Source organism: Pteronotus mesoamericanus, unplaced genomic scaffold (genome assembly GCF_021234165.1).
Source record: "Pteronotus mesoamericanus isolate MK-2021 breed Mesoamerican mustached bat unplaced genomic scaffold, CSHL_Meso_final scaffold_476, whole genome shotgun sequence".
Classification (NCBI taxonomy): Eukaryota; Metazoa; Chordata; class Mammalia; order Chiroptera; family Mormoopidae; genus Pteronotus; species Pteronotus mesoamericanus.
In genome coordinates this window covers 3,490,562-3,513,768 of record NW_026555318.1, presented here as the reverse complement: position 1 = coordinate 3,513,768, position 23,207 = coordinate 3,490,562, and the positions used below count along the sequence as shown (strand labels likewise).

At 35.4% G+C, this 23,207-nt stretch overlaps 1 protein-coding gene and 1 non-coding gene across 3 annotated transcripts in view; one reads left to right on the top strand and one right to left on the bottom strand.

Moving 5' to 3' along the window:
- Positions 1 to 23,207, bottom strand: part of NPEPPS (aminopeptidase puromycin sensitive) — a 63,707-nt gene that overhangs the window by 8,196 nt on the left and 32,304 nt on the right. For both annotated transcript variants that reach the window (XM_054593734.1, XM_054593735.1), the window contains 15 exons: positions 21,339 to 21,446; positions 19,761 to 19,961; positions 19,208 to 19,304; positions 19,061 to 19,094; positions 18,101 to 18,215; positions 16,003 to 16,167; positions 14,619 to 14,723; positions 14,183 to 14,243; positions 11,992 to 12,101; positions 10,090 to 10,153; positions 7,433 to 7,572; positions 5,701 to 5,835; positions 4,202 to 4,421; positions 1,434 to 1,576; positions 932 to 988 (listed from right to left, as the gene is read on the bottom strand). In XM_054593734.1, coding sequence (XP_054449709.1) covers positions 932 to 988; positions 1,434 to 1,576; positions 4,202 to 4,421; positions 5,701 to 5,835; positions 7,433 to 7,572; positions 10,090 to 10,153; positions 11,992 to 12,101; positions 14,183 to 14,243; positions 14,619 to 14,723; positions 16,003 to 16,167; positions 18,101 to 18,215; positions 19,061 to 19,094; positions 19,208 to 19,304; positions 19,761 to 19,961; positions 21,339 to 21,446 — 1,755 coding nt within the window. The remainder of the gene's footprint in view (positions 1 to 931; positions 989 to 1,433; positions 1,577 to 4,201; positions 4,422 to 5,700; positions 5,836 to 7,432; positions 7,573 to 10,089; positions 10,154 to 11,991; positions 12,102 to 14,182; positions 14,244 to 14,618; positions 14,724 to 16,002; positions 16,168 to 18,100; positions 18,216 to 19,060; positions 19,095 to 19,207; positions 19,305 to 19,760; positions 19,962 to 21,338; positions 21,447 to 23,207) is intronic.
- LOC129087088 (U6 spliceosomal RNA) lies at positions 3,301 to 3,404 on the top strand. Its single transcript, XR_008530871.1, has one exon. It is a non-coding gene; the product is annotated as a U6 spliceosomal RNA (small nuclear RNA).

Below are 23,207 nucleotides of genomic sequence, written 5' to 3'. Positions count from 1 at the left end.
TGATCTTGCTGCAACTTTGCTGCACCTTCTGCGGGCAAGGAGAACCAGCCAAGTCATTGGGACATTTATTTCCCAATGGGTCTTTATTTCCAGAATATAGCCACTGACCCATGATTCACCTCCAGTTATGACCTTCTTAAGGAAATCTGGTTCATTGGTAAGTGGTTTGAATCAAGTCATTAGCAACTGCAGCATAATGTTCCTTCTGCTCTGGTAGCAGAAGCTGCAGAACAAATTTTGCCATGACACATTTCATGCCAAGATCCTGTGTCAAAATCTTGGACACAGTAGGTTTTGGAATCCCCAGATCAGCTTCTATTTCTCCCATTGTCAGTCGATGATCTCTGTTGATTACAGCCCCTACATGTTCTACATTCTCAGGTGTTCTGCTTGTTGCAGGCCTTCCAGAATGTGGATCACTTTCAACAGATTCTTGACCATCTTTGAAGTATTTGTGCCACACTTTTATTTGCACACTGCATCATTGCTTCGTCCCTGAAAGCCTTCTGAATCATCTGAACAGTTTCCACGGAGGAATGTTCAAGCTTGATGCAAAAAAGGACTCACTCAGTCCTTTTGAATGCAATGGCCACACAGTACACGTGCTCACTCAATAGCTTCTACTGCCCCCACTGACTACTACAGTGAAGTCAGCATAGTTCACACATGCGCATTCCAAGTCCACTCTCCTTGGCTGCCAGGTTACATGGATGTCACACAAACTGTTCTCATTATATTAACAATAGATAAGATTTTTTCTGGACAGACCATGTATATTTCTCCCATAGTTTTTTAATATGTGGTGTCTGAAATATGCATACCTGCATATATTTCTTTTGCCAGGACTTTTTTTCTAACCACATAAAGCTCATACTGTCTGTATTAATCCAAGTTGAAAAAGAAAATGCGAGCCCTTTCCAACTCTACGCACCTTCATCATAACGTCTAAGGTAGTGCCATCACCATGCTTCAAGACCGTCAGATAGACCTACAAGAGAATACAGGAAAAAAGAAAGGGATCTGATTAAATGTATCTTGTTCCAAATATTCTAATGTTAAGAAAAGACAGAAAGCAAGTTAAAAAAAATTGTAAATAGCTACATGTAGATGTTACATACAAATTGTGGCAAGGTGCTAAGAGCCCACATGAACCAGAGAGGTAGATGGCATGTCGTCAGTAAAAGCAGAGCACACCAGCTTCCTATAGGGAATGTGCACTGATAATCACCTTTCAGCACCATAACACGGACTGAGAAACTTTAAACAAGTGAGAAGCTGGCTACAAACTACCTATATGGAATATATTAAAATAAGGTCTAACATGATTTTCAGGTGAGTACTTAGGTCATTTTTAGTTACTATGAAATACATTCCACACTACACAGAATGATGCAATCACCTAAAAGTCAAGGTAATTCATTATGAAAACCTACAGGACTCCTCAGATCGGCAGAGAGAATCTGTTTCCCTTCCACATGGTCCTTAAACCGACGGCGGGCTTCTTCTAATGTTGCCTTATGTCCTGCTTTTCCTAGTTTGCCCAGGACCAAGCCCCTCAGGAGTGCATCTAGATGACCTGATTGAGAAGTAAAAGAGACACAGAACTACTTAAAAAGCCTACTTTTACAAATATGCCACCTAGATATCTTATAATTGTGTTATACCATGTCTAAAATCTTGAATAAACAGAATCAATTATCTTAGTACTTGAAAGAATGCCTGATTTAAATTTATCAAATCATAAGAGTGAAATGAAGTGCTAAACAGACTAAACAAGCAAATAAATTGCTGACTTTGTCTATATTCACAAATGCTAACTATCTGAATTTAAATGTTCATTCCATCTAGGTAATTACACAATTAAGGATTATGTGTGAAAGAACAGGCTTAGATCATGCAATTGTAATGCAAGATACAGAAAGTCCACATACAGAATTAATAAACTATATATAAGAAATTGAAATCTTAGATTGTTAAAATTAAAATTTGATGGATCTTTTACTCCAAAGATATGCAAATTGCCAATAAGCACGTAAAATATGTTCAACAGCACTGGTCAGCAGGGAAATGCAAATCAAAACCACAATGAGGTACCACTTCACACCCAACAGGATGGCTAGTATAAAAAAACAGACAATAACAAGTGTTGACAAGGATGTGGTGAAATTAGAACCCTCATACATTGCTGGTGTGGCCACCGAGAAAACCAATCTGGCAATTCCTAAAAACATTAAACACAGAGTTACTGTAGGACCCAGCAATTCCACTCTTAACTATATACCCAAGAGAAATGAAAGTACATGTCCACACAAAAACGTGTATACAAATGTTCATAGCAACATTCATAATAGTCAAAAAGTGGAAATAATACAAACATCTATCAACTGGTGAACACAGAAACAAAATGTGGCACTATATAGCCATACAATGGAATATTATTTTGCCTATAAAAAAGAATGAAGTGATACATTAAGCATGGATGCACCCTGAAAGCATGCTAAGTGAAAGAAGCCATATACAAAAGGTCACAAAGGGTGTGTTTCCATTTATGTGAAATATCTGGAATAGGCAATTCCATGCAATAGAGCCCTGACTGATGTGGCTCAGTGGGTTGGGTGACGTCCTGCAAAGCGAAAGGTTGTCAATTCGATTCTAGGTCAGGGCACATGCCTGGGCTGTGGGCCTGGTGTGAGAGGCAACCAATCGATGTGTTTCTCTCACACATCGATGTTTCTCTCCCTCTTTTCCTCCCTTCCCTTCTCTCTGAAAATAAATAAATAAAATCTTAAAAAAAAAAAAATCCATGAGCTAGAAAGCACATTAGTGGGTTTCCTGGGACTAGGGTTACCAGAGAATGGGGAGAGACTGCCAATTGGAATAGAGTTTCTTATGAGGGTAAAGAAATTGTTCTGGAATTAGATGGTGGTAAAAGTTGTGCAACCTTGTGAACATACTAAAATACAATGATTGGTATTTTTAAAGGGTGCATTTTATGGTATATTTGTTATATCCCTAAAAAATTACATTAACACACAAATCTGAGGAATTTGCAACAGTACAGTGGCCAAATAAGTTGTGGTATATTTGCGCTTGCTTCAGCAGCACATACACTGGAATTGGAACAGCCCTGGCTGGTGTGGCTCAGTGGATTGAGCACCAGCCGGCAAACCAAAGGGTCACTGGTTCAATTCCCAGTCTAGGGCACATGCCTGGGCTGCAGGCCAGGTCCCAGGTAGGGGGGCTCATGAGAGACAACCATACAGTGATGTTTCTCTCCCTTCCCCTCTCTAAAAATAAATAAATAAAATCTTTAATAAATAAATAAGATTAGAACAATACAGAGAAGATTAGCATGGCCCCTGTGTAAGGATGACATGCAAATTTGTGAAGTGTTCCATTATTTTTGAATGTTCTAAAATGTCAAGGCAGTTGCTTGTGTTTAACTGTGAAAAAATAAAAATTTATCATTTTGCACTAAAAAAAAAAAAAAGGTATATTCATACAATGAAATACCATTCAGCAATAAAAAGGAATAAACCTGGATCAGATGGAATGACAGAAGCCAGATATAAGAACAGAATAAATGTGATTCATTTTATATAAATTTCTGTAAGATAATATTAATCTAGGGTAGAAGAAGTCAGAATAGTGTTTGCCTCCCAGAACAACACTAGTCAGGAGGAAATACCACTTTTAGTTATTAGCAGATTGTAGAAAATAATTACATTTATAGCCCTGAAGTCACCACTCTCAACCTTCTCTCACAGAGGAGAGCACACATGTAGAAGGTCAAATAACTTCCTTAATTCAGAAAACTGACCCATGTGTCTCTTAATACCTTTGCAAGTTGTATATAAACTATTTATGGTCATAATAAAAAAAATAATCTAAAATCCCTATAGCTTTTTTTGACTATAAATGGGCCTTTGGAACTCACAAAAGACTTTTATGTCCACCATTTGTTTATGCACAAATCATATTTGGCGATGTATGCACCTAACATAACCACCACTGTTTTTATGTCAGTGACCCATGTAAATTCATAAGTAGGCGTAAAGACCTAAGTCTTAATTTCTAGCTAGCTGAATATATAGTGACAACTAGCAGATACAAAGATGATGCCGCTGCCATTGTTAACCACAAGTGAGTAAAAAAGAACAAATTTTTGGTCAATTCTTTGCCTATTCAGTATATCCCTTACCTTCTCCAGATTTGGGGTCCCAGCCTAGTCTCTCCCCTATAGGTGAAAAGATATCTTTCACAAACTCCTGGGTTTCCTCATAGAAGTCTGTGTGGGACAAGAGAGTTGAGAGAATCCCCAGGTTACAGCTCAGGTCGCTCCATACAGTATAATTGGGCTCATTCACAAAAGCCTCCATGACTTTTAGAACCTCTACAGTGCTAATGATTCCAGCTCGAGCCTGGGATAGGAAAAAATATAAATTAATCTAGTCTTCAAACAAATACAAAACAAAAAAACACAAGCATGCATTTTTGGCATTATCGACTGGTAGTCATCTCTTTGGTTTATAGGAAATGAGCCTACATAAGCTCAGAATACTAGACTTTTATAGAATAATAATCCTATATGCCAACATTCCTTATTTGCTTTTTCTTTTTGCTCTTTATAAAAGAGCCACTTAAAAATATGCTAAAATTCCACCAATTTGGAAAGAATTAAAGAAAATAATAAAGAAAATAGCTAACTTTCTATTTCTATTCAGTTTCAGGGGCCTTGGGCTTTTTCTTTTGAAAATTTTCATACGTTTAGAAAAGTTAAAATATTTGGGGCTTTGGTTTTTGACAGAGGCTCTTTCAAAACTGGATCTGCAAACTGTGTCAACTTTAGCCTGTCCTTTACTCAAAGAACGCATACTGGAAGGCACTACAAATTCAGAGTCCTTTCAGAATTAGCTAAGAGAGTTAGGAAAAAGAACTTCTGTTACAGCAGCCAACTGCACAAACACACCACTCTCCTGGGACAGGTCTCTTTCAGCAATGAGATCAGCAGATGTGAGGTTTTGTGCATCAATGCTAATCTGTGTTTATACAAAGGAGGAATCCAAAACCAGTCACTGCAGAGGGGAGGGAAAACTTCAAGTCCAATTAAAGGAACACTAGGAGGACTCTAACAATTTTATCACAGTCAAAGACATCTAGAAATTATCTAACCTATGTTGGCGTCATAAAGATAATACTACTAACTGCTGCTTTAAATCTCTTCTGGAACAAAACGAAATATAAATATAATTCTAAAGGTAATGGGTTAGTATACTTGAGTAGTAATGGAATGTTAAAAAATTCTAGACTTTCCCAGCCAAGTACAACCATTATTTTAGATAAATACAAATCACTCTGAATCAATTAAGTTTTTTTAGAAAAATCACTTCAGTAGGGAAGTTTCTTCAAGGTTCATATCTATTTCTATTGAAAAGAATTTCTGTGATACAAAAGATAGTTTAAGCACAGTTGTAAAAAGCTGGCTTAGGAGTAATGAAATGGGATATGTTTCTGGTAAATTATATAGGTTCAATTTTGTCATGTTAATTAATAATTAGTCATTTGCTCTAATCCCAAAGGCATTTAACCTTCAGGAAGAACTACGAGTGTATTCTAATTATGTTTCACTTAGACACACTCCAAATAAAAACAAAATCCTTTAATCGACAAAATCCATCATACTACTTGAGAGAGGCTCACCAAGGAGAAGAGGTCATTCTGTAATCCAAGTCGATCCACAGGGGGCAGAGAAAGGTCACGAATGCCTGGTAATAAACTTTCCAGCATGGCTGAGCTATACTGGGTCCGATAAAACCCAACTGTTCCCAGGTTTAACTGAAAAGATATCCAGTAGACATTATTAAAACAGTTGCATTTATTTTTTTTAAGCCAATCTTTTGTAGGTGTGAAAGGAGCTCTGGCTTCTGTGTATCTGGATGAAAAACAGCAAAGGTCACATATGCCAACAGACAGGGATTAAAATGAAACAACACATAAAGATAGAAATCAGTTATCAAAAATGAATACAGAGGCAAAAGGAAACAGAAATTTGATGTGGTAGGGGCCCAAGTAAGGGACAGCAGGAAGAACATGACAGGGAGAGAAGAAATAATATGGATAAGTGTCTATTTCTAACTTCACTATATAGTTTTACAGAAAGTATTTACTATACATAAAAACACTTGGACAATGGAATCCCTGAGGAAGGCTAACCCTTTACAAAATTGATTTATTGAGCCCAGAGCCTCAAAAGAGTAATAATTGTCAGGTCCTAAATTTTAAAGAATTACATGGACTTAAAAAGCAGTTCATATGATTTTTTAAGTGTGGTTATCACTGACTGTCATAATCTTTGATTGCCAACAATCAAAAATATTTGTGATAGCATTTACATGCAAAATATTTTAAAGGTAAAGTAATAGTATAAGATATAAATATTTTACTATTTATATATAAATAGTAAAAAATTACCTCACAGATCTAATTTAACTATTATTTTATTGATTACTTTTATCTTTTATGGTAGGAATAACACCTTTATTTACTTAAATACAATCATAGTATACATTACTGTATTCTCTTATAAGATAATGTTCATATTGCTATTTAATCTTTCAGGTTATAGAAAGATTGTCCTGGCTGGTGGGGCTCAGTGAATTGAGCGCTGGCCTGTGAACCAAAGGGTCATGGGTTTGATTCCCAGTCAGGGCACATGCCTGGGTCTCTCCCTCTCTTTCTCCCTCCCTTCCCCCGTCTCTGAAAATAAATAAATAAAATCTTAAAAAAAAAATTAAAACAGAAGGAGAAATGGCTCCTTTCAGAAAAGTGCAAAAGTTCAGCCAATGTGTAATTCCTATTAGGAAGGTATAATAGGGAGAAAGGTTTGTAGTAGATACTTTCACTATGAAAAGTACAGAATATAGGATAATGAAAAATAATATTTACCAACTATTATTTTTATAAAATGGTTTTAAAACATCAGCTAAAGGAATTTCACACTTCTGTGTGACACAGAACTGATTATTATATATCTGCTCTCACTTGATTACAGTTGTAAACATATGATGACAACGTATCATTTGAAGTTAACATGCCATTACAATGACAGGACAGTTTGAGATTGCAAGACTACGCATGTTATGGTTAATGTGACTTTACACATAGTCTACTATTTTTTTTCTCTTTAATCCTATCCCTCTGTAACTGCTTATCTACCACTCTCTTACCTGACATTAAGGCAAATATCTACACAATACTATTTGAAAACTGGCCCAAAATTTCACACAAGAAAGTTTGGAAATGTTTTTTTCTTTGCCAAGTCCTAGTATAAACTGAAGCAGATTTCAGAACCAGCCATAAAATGCATAACAGAAGTGAGAGAAATAAATCAATTTAGATAAGATAAAAATGGCCATGCTATTTCTGGACTCACCTTTACCCATTGGTCTGGTTTGACATTCTTCAAAACCACATTCATCTCTGGCTTGTCCATTAGAATTTTCAGTTTGGCATGGCTGGGATCTTCACTAGTAGAGATTGTGATAGGGACCATCCACTGGGGACAATCTTCTCCTTAAACAAGAGAAGAACAAATAGAAAACTTTAAAAATAATTTGTCACTGTAAAAATTATAAGGGAAGGCTCAGAGACAGAAGTGGTATTCCATGCATGGGCTTGAGTCTAACTATTAAGCCAATAGCTCATTTTGTTAAAAAAAAATTTTTATTTTACCCTCACCTAAGGGGGCATGCTGAGAGAGGGAGGGAGGGAGGGAGAGAAGAGGAGAGGAAGAGGGAGAAAGGCAGGGAGAAGGAGTCGGGGGGGTGAGTGGGGGGGGGGAGAGAGAGAGTGATAGAAACATCAATGTGAGAGAAACATCAATTGGTTGCCTCTTGTATGTGCCCTGGCCTGGGATGGAACCCAAAACCTAGGCATGTGCTCTGATGGGAATCGAACCCACAACCCTTCAGTTTATGGGACAGTGCTCTAACCAACTGAGCTACCCTGGCCAGGGCAATAGCTCATTTTTAATGGTACAACAACTCTTTTAGGTGACCTGAATGATACTGGTGCAAAGGAAGAGAGATTAACAAAATCACAATAGTCTAATTAAAAAAAAAAAAAAAATCACTTACTTGTAGGATAACAAATACAGTGATTTTAATTTAATTGTTGTTTTCCCTTTACAGAGCAATAAAAGACAACAATGACTTTACTGTTTTAAAGAAATTTTGAGTGGGTGAAAGCCCTCACATAGCATTTAAAAACAGATACTCAGGTGCAGTCTTTAACAGGTATATACACTACTGAAAACACTAGAGGGTTGGTTTTTATTTTTCTGATAAACAGGATATACCCTGGGAACCACTGGATCCCATCATGAACAAGTCATATCTAAAAGGCAAAGCTTTTGTAAAGTAGATACATACTCCTCTTTGGTATCAGACAACAAAACTGACTTTGTATTAAGATGACAAACAAAAGAGAGTCACTGCCCAGTAGTACATTAAAGGAAATATTTTAATAAGCTGTTTAGCTTTATGCTATCACGTTAAGCCACAAATTAAAATTTCCTCTTGACACTGGGATATTTCAGGTTTTAACACTGCCTATATTGGTCACAGAGTATTAGAAAAACCTGCAAAACCTATCAGTCCTACAATGCAGATTACAGGTACAAGGCAGAAAATGGCAAATGTGACACTTAGGGATTTATTTGGATAATACACCTGTCACCTAACTTATCAGGCATATTTATTAAAAGAGTAATTCTAAATGCTAGGGAAGGTTTTAGGGTGGAAGGCTGTACCTCTTAACATTAGTAGGGTGAATCCTATTTTGGTGGGTGAAACATGAAAAGTCATTGGTGATCCTGATATACACCTACCCCTGTTGCGACCTGCTATTTATTTATTTATTTATTTATTTATTTATTTTAAAGATTTTTATTTATTTATTTTTAGAGAGAGGAGAAGGGATGGAGAAGAGAGCGGGAGAAACACCAATTGGTTGCCTCTTGCATGCCCCCGACTGGAGACCTGGACAGCAACCCATGCCTGTGCCCTGACTGGGAATCAAACCAGTGACCTTTTGGTTTGCAGGCCCGCGCTCAATCCACAGAGCCACACCCCCAAGGGTGAGACCTGGTATTTTAAACTAAGACAAAAAGGTGTAGAAAAACAATTTATTTTTTTGATTTTTCAATTAATCTTTCATTTTCTGGGTAAAAGAGTCTAATGACATGAAGAAATACTGAAAAAAAGCAGAGGTAAGTGGTATAATCTCATGCAACCCAACTATTTTGTTAGAATACTTATACTTTAGCTCATTAGAGAATTAATTCAAGGTGACTTTGAGCAATTTAACTAACCTACATATGCCTCAGCTCTCTCATTTGTAAAATGGAAATAATTTTACCTACCTAATAGGGTTGCTGAAAGTACAAAATAAGGATCAGTTATACTGTTTAGCACTACAATACATCTAAATAATCATTGGGCTTTATTTATTTACTTATTATGCCTAAGGATTTTTAAAAAATATTAGCCACCCACACAAATATGTATCAAGTCTGCGTTTAGGGATTAAGGCTAGAGCAACATCACTTCTTGGGTGTTCCTATCCTTTTTTATACACAGACACAGGGAATTTCAAAAATCTAAGAAGATGACAACACTACAAATACTTCATGAATCTCCTTTCTTGATTTTCTGGATTTCATTTGTATTCTATTACCACTTCCTTGTTTTTATTTAATTGTATCAAAAATATTTAAAAATGGCCCTGGCCGGTGTAGCTCAGTGGATTGAGTGCCAGCCTAAGAACCTGGGGGTCACTGGTTCAATTCCCAGTCCGGGCGCATGCCTGGGTTGTGCGCTGGGTCCCCAGTGGGGGGGGTGTGTGAGAAGCAACCACACACTGATGTTTCTCTCCCTCTCTTTCTCCCTCCCTTCCCCTCTGTCTAAAAATAAATTTTAAAAAATCTTTGAAAAAAATTTTAAAATGGATTATTATTTCCTATTAGTTGGAACACTATTGGTATGGTATCCAAATGCATTGATTGGCTGCCACTTATAGCCATTTGCTTACCAGCATATGGTCCACTGGCACAGAACTTCCTTTGGGACAACTTCAGTAATCTGTCATCTTCTACCTAGAGAAGCAAAACAAAGGATATTATAGTATAATTTTTTTTTTCTTTTTTGGAGGGAGCAACTTTTCTGTGACAAAGGAGAAGGTAAAACCAGTGTAATCAATGTCGCATGAGTACATGAATGGAATGGTGATGAAGATGATGATGCTATAGAATAGTGAAAATTCACTATTTCTTATTTTGGCTTCAAAATAACAGTAGTCTAAATAAAAGAACAAGTTCTATGTAATATAAGCCCTAGGAAAAGATATGCAGCCAGATAGGAACTTAAAAGCATTAAAGTTTTTCAAAGGGATACATAACAAAATAATACTATAGCAAGTTATTTTAGATTAGCATGTGGACTCAATATTCAGAATTCAAATTATCAGATGACTGAGAAACATGAAAGCACACCCCTTGCTTTTAAAGGGTGAGTTTTGCAATAAAACAAGTGGGGGGAAAAACTAAAAAGAAGCAACAAAGTACATATTTTTAAAAATACTTCAACAAAAATGCAGTCATTTGTTTCATTTATTATGAGTTACTACACCCCAGAACATTTTAAAATAACAAAAGATATAAAAAAATTTAAGACCACCTAAATCAAAATTAAAATTGGGCCAATGACTTTATGGATAAACTGACTACTAAAGATAGAATTGAAAAACTAAAAAATTTGAACGAGAAAGCAATGGCCACTTGGATGACAGAGGGAAACAACTAATGAAATTAAATAATACATTATTGATTAGTTACATAACATCAATTTCCCTGAAAAAGTTCAAAGGTGATATTTAAATTCAGAAGTAGCTCTGGCTGGTGTGGCTCACTGGATAGAATGCCAGCCTGAGAAGCAAAGGGTCGCTGGTCCCTGATTCCCAGTCAGGGCACATGCCTGGATTGCAGGCCAGGTCCCCAGTTAAGGGGTGTGCATGAGGCAATCACACATTGATGTTTCTCTCCCTCTCATTTTCCCTCCCTTCCCCTCTCTAAAAAATAAATAAATTCAGAAATAAAGCAAAAATAATTAAATTTAGGAACTATAAAATGGGAAATTGATCATGATCAAAATATTTTGTTACAGATCTCTATTTTTAAAAGAATTAGGAGCCACAAATAGAGTTTTTATTGTAATGAAAAAGAATGAGTTTGGCTATGCTTAAAAAAAAAAAGTAAATCTGTGAAAGTAGTTTGAGGTACAGTTAATTGAATCTCAATAATATTGGGGGGAAGTGAGATACTAGTATCCTCTGTATTCTGCTTGAAGATAAAATTACGGCCTAATAAGCTTTTTGTGTAATTATTAAATAGTTTAATAGTTTTGAGGTGTTGATAGTTTTTGAGGGAATAAAATTCCCAGAGGTGAAAGGAACAATCATCTTTGTATGTTATTAATTCTTAAAACAAATAAAATGAAAAACTACTTGTCTATATAGAGTGTCAATGTGAAGGTTGATCAGATATCTCTTATGAAAGTCTAGTCCAAAATGGAGAGAGAGGACTGGAAAGAAACAGACGTAAGTCACTAAACTTACTGATATTCTTTTCAACCAAATATGACTGATTACATTCCCTAAATTGACTTTTCAAATGCTTGCAGCAAGTCTAACACACAAGGTCCTCCAATATGTGCACTTTATTATAAAATACAATTGTGCTTAAAGTTGAGATGTGGCTTCACACGGTTAACTTACACTGTAATGTACCATGTAAATTTGGGTGTATTTTGAGAATACAAGGGCTGATTTAAATGTCACCCAGAATTCTTGAAGTACAGAAAAGCAAAATTTGATACCATTGACTGAATTTTACTTAATACAATATCAGACAAATTGAGGGACTTTTTATAAGTTTACCTGTTCTGCCTCCACATAAATGAGGGGGAATCCCATTTGTTTGGTCCAGGTGTTCATCACCGCTGCTATAGGTTTACCACTAGCACTTTCTAAACTTTCCCAGAGATCCTCTAGGAGATAAACACAAACATCAAAAATGTAAATGTTTACATTTTTATTTTCCTAAAAAAACCCACAAATTTTATGACTCTTGACATTGCAGACCAACTCTGGTTCTTTCACGTTCAGGAAATAAACACTGAGCCAAATTAATGTCCTCCTTGCCCTCCCTGTTACGCAAAAACTGGTCTTATACTCTAAGATGTTCTTAATTGTTCCAATTTATTAAAAATTACAAATTACAATAAACAAAAGACAAACAGGTGAGTTTGAACAAGAATAAATAGAAACAAATAGAAATATATTCAAGATCACTACTAAACAATCATTCACAAACATAAAATTGTTATACCCATTCAATTAACAGAGTTAAAAAAAGCTGAAGATAGAGGACACATGTGTGGGACCAATGGGCAATGAGGCTATAAAAGAAGGCAGAGCCAAACTGCTGAAGACTCTGTATGGCTTTCAAAGTACTGACTTTATCATGAAGGAAATGTAGCATCCCAAGTATTTTTAATCAGTAAGGTGATGCAATCAGAAATTCACTTAAGAAAGACAACCCTAGCTAGCCTAAGAATGAGAGAGGAAATTGAAGAGTCAGGGAGGCAAGTAGTGAGCTAACAGACAACTGCAGAATTCAGTGAAGAGATCACAAAGGCATGAATTAAGGTAAATGCAGTGAGATTAGAAAGAGGGCATTGTATGAAAACAATGGGTGAAAACTCAAGTGTATTTGAACTGCCAATTGTCATCCATAAACCAGAAAACAAACCAAAAAAAGGTACATGGTAGGCCTTGTTATTCAAATGTGGCCTATGAACTAGTAGCACTGGCTTTACCTGGGGGCTTCAGGCCTCACCCTAGACCTACTGAATTAGAAACATTTTAATAGACCCCACATGATTGTATGTCCACTGCAGTTTAAGAAGTACGAGGGCATAATCAATAAAATATAATTTTAAAAAAAAGCACAAGGTTCTTTCCTCACATATTATATACACGCATACCTTGGAGATATTGCAGGTTCTGTTCCAGACCACCACAATAAAGCAAGTATCTCAATAAAATAAGAGACACAAATTTTTTGATTTCCCAGTGCATGTGAATGTTATGTTTAATATATTCTATTATCTATTAAATGTGAAATATCAGTATGTCTAAAAATATACATACCTTAGTTAAAAAATACTTTATTGCTAAAAAAAATACTACCCATCATCTGAGCCTATCTGAAAAATGGCACCGACAGACTTGCTCAATGCAGCGTTACCATAAACCTTCCATTTGTAAGACACAATTATCTGCGAAGTGCAATAAAACAAAGTATGCCTGTATATGAATGCCAAAGACTCATAAAACTTGGAAGAGCATATTTTTCTGTAGTGCTTCTTTGAGGAACAGAAGGCCTATTTTATAGACTAAAATGGAAGTTTAGGAGGAAAGGGGATATCAAGATTATATCATGTCCTTAACAGAAGAGATACTATATTATTAAATCCCAGGTCACAAACAGGAACAGCTTATGGCCAGGACTCTGAACTTTTGTCATTCTATTAGACACTAATGACATTACATAAATCTTTTTTCTAAAAACTATTTCTGTTCACTAAAGAACTCAAAACTATGCATCTGGCTCTTCTTCATATCCAATCAACGCTTAAGCCTTTATTCATCCTTTTGAGGATGATAACGAATATACTGTAGCCCATCATGTGCTAAAAACTTTAAGACTTTATTGAAACTGCAGTTTCACAGTTCATTTCTAAAATTAGTTAATTTGAAGCTATTTTAATGGCCAATGATTAATTTGGGGCCATGAAGCCAACAAATCACCAAAAAGAGTAAGTTCTGGTAGGTAAACAGGAACTGTCAGACTCCTTTAAGTGGCGAAACAATGAGCTATGGAAAGCTGATTACTGAAAGATGACCAAAAGAGTAATGGGCCCTGATTTAACAAATGGCATCAAGTAAGTCAACTTTATTTCCTGTCCATCACAAAGAAAGTTAAGCAGTTAGAAAAAAATTAAATGTCCCCCTCTCAACAGAGTGCCAACACCTTCCATTTCTATCTCAAGCTACTAAAGATTACCTGTGGCAGCATTCTTTTGCTGGAACTTGGTTAAATACATGTTCATTCCTTTCTTAAAGTCCTGAGAAAACACAATTTTTAAAATCCAGGAGAGTCAGATCTCAGAATTTACTGTATATTTATATATTAATACTCAAAAGCAACTTTACCCAAATTCTTGAGTACGAGAGTTATTGAAATACAAATGTCTACTTCCTTTGAGAATGCATACTCTGCCTTCTATTTAAGTTTTATACCAGCCTCCCACCCACTCCCAAAAATATTTGTACATCATTCATCTAAGATATCACATGAGTCAATATTAAAAAAATAATAAAGCTAAGTCAGAAAAAAATTATTTAGGAACTTCATCTAAATAAAATCTGATAATTTTCCATGCAAAATTCTATGATTTTACCATAAAAGAACGGAAGACTTTTAAAATTGCTTTTTTTACCTTATCCCCAATGTAGTCATGTAGCATTCGAATGACAGATGCACCTTTGCTATACGATATAGCATCAAATATCTCATCAACCTCAGACGGATGGCCCACGCTGACCTGGAAGACAGTACGATAAAGGTTATGACAGGGAGCAGACATTCTGTAATACTGAGTTACATAAAAAGCTTTCTATCCTGACTGCTGTGGCACAGTGGTTTGGGCGGCATCCCACAAACCTAAAGGTCACTGGTTCGATCATGCCTGGGTTTCGGGCCAGGGTCCTGTTTGGGGGCGAGCAAGGGGCACCTGACCACTGTTTCTCTCTCATTAATGTTTTCTCTCCCTTTCTCCCTCTCTTTCCTCTTTCTAAAATTAAATAAATAAATAAGCCCAGGCTGGTGTGGCTGGTGTAGATTGAGTGCCTGGCCTCTAAAACAAAAGGTTGCTGGTTCAATTCCCATTCAGGGCATGTGCCTGGGTTGCAGACCAGGCCCCCAGTTGGGGATTGTACAAGAGGCAACTGATTGATGTGTTTCTCGCATGTTGATGTTTCTCTTTTTCTCTCCCTTCCCCTCTCTCTAAAAAGTGAACTGCCCTGAAAAAATAAATACATAAAATTTTTAAAAACAAATAAAATCTTTAAAAAAAAAACAGCTTTGTAGGAAAACCCTTCTAACTAGTAAGGTTCCCTTCTGCCTTCAGCTCTCTCAAAATGTGTAACGATGATCCTTAAAAAGTTATAGTAACATTAATAAAGTGGAATATGGTAATCTTAGGGTCCAGCCTTGGCTCTGCTTTTGCAGGGAGGCAAGTTACTACAGATCTGTTTATTGGCGGTGGTGGTGAGTGGGGGTGAGGAAGGGAGAGATGAAAAACATGTGCTTTCTTGCACTAGTTGTAATGGCTTACAATTATATAGGATCTTGGTTAAATATGTCAAGGTAGACTGTAAGTCTAGTTCTTTGGAGGCAAAATTTATACATATAAACTAACTGAATTATCAATCAGCTAAGTAAAGAGAATCAAAGTATATATAAAAACAGATAATGACAATAAGAAAAGAATATGTTCAGAATTTTCTTTGAAACAAACAATGGAATGATAATATTCCCCTATGCATGTTACCCAACAGGTGTGGTTCTCCCATACTATTCAATAAAAATGCACTTAGTGAATGCTATGGGTATACAGTACTTGCCTCTACAAAGATCGATTTTTTATACTGCCTAAGAAAAAAACATAATTAGACCAGTTTTGCTACATTTTCAAGACTGGAAATATAAACCATAAAAACAAGTGAAAACACCCATGCAATTTTCAGAGTCCTAAGTTCAATTATCTCTATAACAAATTATTTCATTAAAAATGAGAACAAACGGTTGATATTATTGCTCACTTCAATAGGATGGCTGTTATCTAAGGCATCAAGCTCCTGGGCGCGGGTATAATCAGCAGAAACAAACTGAGTCCAGATATCATACTCTGGGAAGCAGTGATCTACACACAGATATTCAATCCAGGATGCAAAACCTTCGTTTAACCAAAGATGTGTCCACCATTCCTAAAAACAAGAAAAAAAATAGGTAAAGAAAAAAAATGCTTGTCATTCCGCTAATTTGAAAAACTCACATATCCCTTTCATTATACTCTGAAACTTAACAACCTAATGAGCTAAAATTTAATTCAAAACAATTAATAAATAATTCACATCTCTGAACAAAAGAGATACCTAAAAGAGGTTCCAAGGAAGGCGAGTGATATTAAAATTATGCCCCAGGGACATTTCAAAACATTAATAAGTAATATTTTATTGCCAAAGGTAGAAAAGGAGGAAGGAGGGGAGAGGGGAAGGGAAGCCCTTATATGGAAAAGGGGAAGAAAGCGGGTAAATGTAGGCTTTTTTCCTATATTATTTCCTATATGGTCATATAAAATTTAGTTTAATAAAGATTTCTCTTACAAACAAACACAGAAAGCTACAAAGGTAGCAGGACCAAGCAAGGAAAACTGGGAACTATTTCCATAACGTCAGAGATAAATCATAGATACATAGAAAAGCAGTACTGTTAATATAAGGATTTGGTGAAATTAACAGAAGTGCCATGGCTGTAAGTAGTTCAGTAATGAATGGTATTTAAGAATTAATAGTGGAGTGGGGAAAAAATAGAATGGGCCATACATAACAACAACTTAAAAAAAAAACGCAACTTTTTATAGATTTCAATCTAATTTTCATTAAGGCTGATTAAATCTCTTATAAAAAGAAAGCAAAATATGAATCCCAACATAAATGCTAAAGGACTAATGCAATGGTAAAAAAAAACAAAAAGGCATTTTAAAATTCTGAAAAGATAAAAAATTTCCAATATTAAGTGATAAATGGCTATTTGTCCAAGTGCTTTGTGTACTTATTTAACTAGTAACCTCCATTAAGATAGCTGGTTCAAAGCTATTTATTCTCCAACCTATCCCTAAGCCCTTGAATTTCAGTTAATAAATAATTGGTATCTACTAACTAAAAAGTTGTTTAAAAGCAATATAATAAATGCATACATTTCCCCTACTAAAAGTTATTACTGGTAGTTTCAAAATAAAATCATAAAAAAATAAAGTCCACTGAAAGCTGAGCAAAAAAAAAAAAATTGTTTAGTTGCAACAAACTTACTGCATTAAGTAGAAAAGAACGTTTCTGTACATATTTGAATACAGGTACTAGCATACTTAATTCCACATAAAATTATATTTAAAAAAACCCAAAAAACCTTTTTCACCCCTAAGTAAAACTTTAAACATCCGAAGCAAAAGGGAAGTTTTTGCTTTCAAGGGCTGCCTCCCTTTAGAAATGCTCTCAAACATGCCATTGTTGCCACATGTCTTGTTTTCTTGCTTATTTCTGTGACGTATGGTCTCAACTACATCCAACCAACCGAGCCACACTGGTCAGGGCTTAAACAAGGATTTCAATGGGACAATAGATAGTTTAATAAACTTTAAAGCACTTCTACAGTCTCTTTGCTTTCATTTCTATCAAATTTCAACATAACATTTTAGACAATGAAAAAAACTGACCCCTAAAAACATTTCAACCTAATCGAATATCAGTATTATTTAGCAGGTTACTTTTCAACTAGGGAACTACATATCAAACATGACTCAGGAAACTACAGTTGACCTAGAATCTCATTGCATGGAATCTCTCCACCTAAGATGAATCTCTTTCTCTCACCCAAATTAGTCATGACTTCCCCCATTAGCAGGCCAATTTAGAACAGCTGAGGAAGTATTTTCTGTTGAAAAAAGAAGTTGTCCACATGCTCTTGATCAACAGAGATTATGATAAACATTTTTCAATGTGGACCTTTTGAAATAAAGTTTTTCTATCATTCAATTTTTTTCAGCACAATGTTCCAGGCAACCCTGAAAAACTATGTAGCCAAAATAATGGGCAGCAGGATGAAGATAAATATATTTGAGCACTTAAAAATATTAAATACCATAGTAACAAGATTTCCAAACCATTGATGGGCGAGCTCATGTCCCACAACCAGAGCAACCCACTGGCGTGATGAAGAACAGGAATTTTTTGGATCAATAAGCAATGCAGTCTCCCTGTGTTAAAAAAAAAAAAGAAAGAAATTATACAATAAAAGTATTGCAATAAAAGCATGTACAAGTCGGGGAGGGAGATTCAAACAGTAAATAAGATGGTCAAGTTAGGCTTTAGAGATGTTATTTCCTTAGAGTATACAGGATTGAAAAAGTTCCAGAAGTTTGAGACTATGTCAGGAGAATTCATACGACAGAAGGTAAAGTTGTGACACAAGTTTAATTATCAGTTTGTTGATAGGACAGCTGCCTGAAATTTTAGAAAAACTCTGTCTAAAGGACTTAGGGATTATTGTGCTAGATAGAGAAGACAGTTCTGCCATTAAAAGAACATGCATGCCAAGTGGGCAGAAGATGCATTCCACAGTCCCAAAAAGAACACTGAGCAGGTTGTCTAAAACTCAGCTCATTGAAGAAGGCAACTGAAAGTAGAAGGGAAAACTTGTTTACAGACCCTGCTTCAAAAATTATACAACCCACAGGTTTATATTGTGGTGACAGACATATAAACATTTGGCTATAAATATTAAATCAGGGAAGGTTCTTCACACTGGATAAATAACTATGTAACTACTGGGAGGAAGAGAAGGCACCAAAATGAGAAACTGAGCCAAAAATATACCTAAAAATGTTACTAATGCCAGATGCTCACTTTAAAATCTTACACTCTCAGAGAGTAGCACCAGAGGGTGTTCATCTGCATTCTTGAAATATGCACAGAAGTGAGGGGAAGTAGGAAAATTTATGGTAGGTCATAAAGCAGAAGATACTCAACTGTGATTAGAAGTGAAGCTCTTATGAAATCAGTGATTGAAAAGATAAGGCAGGGTAACGCATCATTAACATACCTATAAGTAACAAGGCCCCAGTTCTCCATGGCACCTTCATAAAATAAATATAAACATTTATTGATATATATACACACTTCTTCCTCAAAAATCACAAAATTCAAAAAAAGTTATTACAATTCAGCAATAAAATGAAATTTACTTTACCAGCTGCAAAGTCTGCAATAGCAATGAGATCAATTTTAGGTAGAGGATAAGGAACATTGAAGTAGTCCTTATAAAAAGGCAGGGTTTTAGCAGCAACCTATAAAAGTATAAAAAAGAACCATCTGATAAATATTTTACTGTAATTCATATAGAAGTCCACAAAGGAATCCTGTTGCAAGCCCAAATATCTCAAGTTACTAGAAACCAATCCCGGGGAGCCCTACCCCAAAGACTGCCTTAGCCCCAAACTTTGTACATGTTGGCCAAACTTTAATCTAGTTATAGCTTGGTATGAAAAAATACAATTACGTATTTTCCCACTCACTCCCTCAATAAATAAATTCCACTCTAATATTTTTTTAACCATTATCTCATAAAATGTTAGCGCAACACCAAGGCTGGTGGTTCCAAAATTCTATCACAAATAAAACCAAAGTAGCACAACAAATTTCAGATTAAATTATAAGTAATTGTACTAATAATTGATCAGAAATGTAAATTCCCCAACCTGGAGTTATGGACTGTTGGAACAATCCTCTTCAAGTACATTTACCTCTAACGCAAACTTTCCTTGCTCTGCTTTGCCAACAGGGGTATAAACACGGACACACACACCATCTTTTGACCTTGTTTCTACAAAGTCATATTCACCCACAACAAAAGCCACCAGATACGTAGACATGACAGGTGTGCGGGCAAACTTCACTTCCACAACATTTTCATCATCAGGGTATGGTTTCCGATCAATTACATTCTTTAAAAAAAAAAAAAAAAAAGGAAAAATTTAAACAGATTTACAATAAATAGAAAGCAAACACTAGCTCAAAACTGTAGGCTTTGTTGCCTCTCCTTCCCCTTTTCCAGAGCTTGCCTATTCCAATTCCTTCAGGGCTTTTATGTTGTCAAGATCTTTCCTATTAAGGAGGAGAGTGATTTGATCATGCGTTCAACACACTAAGTTCAGGACTAAGGTGTTAAAACTACCAAAAATTTGTGAGTAAAAAGAAATAACTTTTCTGGAATACCTATTATATGCCAGGCACTGGGATGCTTTAAGACAGACCTCAACGCTTTTTAAGTGAAATAAGGATAGGAGACAATAATTACTAATAAAAAAATGCAATTGCAGAATCTACATTTTAAAGACTACAAATTTCTCAATTGAGAGCATTCTCTGTACCAAATTGGCTCTAAGAAAATTTGTGACGAAGTCTCCACTTCACCTTTGGCATCCCTAATTTCCCTTTGGTGTTCTCCCTCTTTTTCCTATTCAGGTTTGTAGTTTCCTCAAGCTCGCTCTCTTCTTTCTTCCAAGAAGACTTATTCAAGAACAGACTTTGATAAGTTCATACTAAATTGTAAATGAGTATTTTAGTTATATGTATTAGCTTCTTCTCTAAGAATATTTGCAAAGAGAATAACATTCTATCTACAGAATTCTTTCTCCCAATAGAGGCAAAAGCCAGTCACTTTCAGGTGCAGTAGGGTTTTCCAGGTTCCCCAGGTTCATATTATAAGCTACAGGCTACTCTAGGTCATAAAGCAGTCCTAGTCAATACACTTCAAGTGGTGAATGCTTACACTATTTATGAATGAGATAATGACGTCAGTGAAGGGAGCACACTTCAAAAATGCGATCAGCCAAAAACCTAAATGCACTTCATTATGTGGTTATATCTTTTAGTATTTAATAAGAAAATCAGATTTTTCTGGAGGGTGGTGAACACAATGCAATATACAGATGATGTATTATAGAACTCTACACCTGAAACGAATATAAATTTTATTAACCAATGTTATCCCAATAAATTCAATTCAAAAAAAAGGAAGTCAGATTTTTTTCCTTTCAGGTAATATTTATTAAACTCAATACTTATTTTGGCTTCTAAATTAAAAGAAGTAGATAATCTTGTTGATATAGTTTACAAGGAATTTCTCCCATGAGGTGGGAAACTCTCCAAATAAGGCAATTAAGAAAAAGAAGGCTTACTAGAAATAAAGAAAACTAAGATTTGTGTTCCTACTATGTATCAAGCACTGTTAGGAGGTTTCATGCTATCCCATCTAATCGTAAACTAAATATGCTAAAAGCTTATTAAAAATTTCAACATACTTACAAATGCATACATACCATGTTTGATAAAGCTACTCTGTCTTTAGGAACAACCAATGAGATATCAAAAGTTGCTTTGATGGCAGGCTCATCCCAGCAAGGAAAAGCCCTCCGAGCATCAGTAGCCTCAATAAAAAAATAAATAAGTAAATAAATCAATCACTGATTTAACAGACTAATTCACAAAGTAACTGTCATCTGTTTCTGAAGTAAATCATTCATTTACTTGTTTAAATATTTACTTTAAAAATATATTTTATTTATTTCTAGAGAGGGGAAAGGAGGGAGAAAGAGAGGTAGAGAAACATCAATGCGTGGTTGCCTCTCGTGTGCCCCCAACTGGTGTCCCCAACCAGCCACGGCTCAAATATTTACTTTCTACTCAGGGCCAGGCAACAAGCTAGGCACTGTGTACAAAGAAACACAAGGTTTACTATCATTGCCATATAGTAAGGAACTAGTCTGCTATAGATTTACAATTTATATGTAAATTCAATGCTTTTGAACTGGTGTGCCACAAGAATTTTTAAAACATGCCAATAAGCCCTTGGCTGGTGTGGCTCAGTGGACTGAGCATCTGTTTGCAAACTGAAAGGTTGCCAGTTTGATTCCCAGTCAGGGCACGTGGCTGGGTTGTAGGCCAGGTCCCCAGTCAATGTTTTTAATCATACATCGATGTTTCTCTCCCTCTCTTTCTCCCTCTCTTCCCCTCTCTCTAAAAAATACATAAATAAAATCTTAAAAATAAAAATGCAATACCTGACTATTTGGTCAGGGTCACTGACTTCCCTTACATTGTTAAATAAAAAAATGACAACAGTCAACACAACAACAGCTGTCCGGTGTGAATGAATCAAAATCAGATCAGCAAAAAATATAACATTTTTTGGTGTGCCACAGAATTTTAGTAATTAGTTTATGTGTGCCATGAGATGAGAAAGGTTGAAAATCCCTGATTTATAGTATTATAATATTTATAATTATATTTTTAATAAAACATTTAAAAATTTAATGCAAATGGCTTCATTAATAATGTTAACAACACAGAGCATAGGAAGGTCAATGGTAAATTGTAAGAATTCAGAACTGGGAAAATATGACAGGTTGCTTCTCTGGCTTTTATTTCAAAAATAAAAACATTTTCAGAATCTTTGATATATTTTGTCCTTTATCTGGAATGGTAGCAACAGGAATAAAGACCAATGCTCTATCAATTCTAAGCAGGTCATTTGTTTAATGGTATTTCTACACATAAAACTGTCACCACTTGACCTACTTAAAGAGACCTCATTCTTTCTTTAAAAATAAAAAACAGAGCTCACTTGTTAAAGCAAAATAAAATTCAGTGGTTCAGTTACAAAAGGAAGAAATTAAATAAAAGAGAACAAAATAGAAAAAATAGAATGACAATATTCTGTCTCATGAAAAGAAGAAACAAAATATATAGAGGTAGAGGAAATACATACTTCTGAAAAAAGGGTTTCTTAGAGGAAAAATGTTAGATGGCTTATTGCACTCTCAAAAAAAATAAATTATAAATTCTATCAAAGAATAAATAAGACATTTGAAAAGTAAGTAGAGTGTGAGAAAAGAACTTAGGAACAGAAGTAGTACAGAAACGAATTTATACTGGAGGAGATGAATGATACGAGTAACAAGACTGAAAGGTTTCTAAAATATTCAAAGTACAAAGTGATAAAAGCAATCAAAGGCACATTTGAGGGACACACACTAGAGCCACATCTATTGTGAAGTGTTCCTGGAGATTAGCTCTGAATACATACACACACACAGGTAACACATTTGCAATACCTGAATTGCTTTTATACTATATAGTGTTCTTAATTAAAATTATCCTCTTAGTATTTGACACCTGTGGCTTTTCTT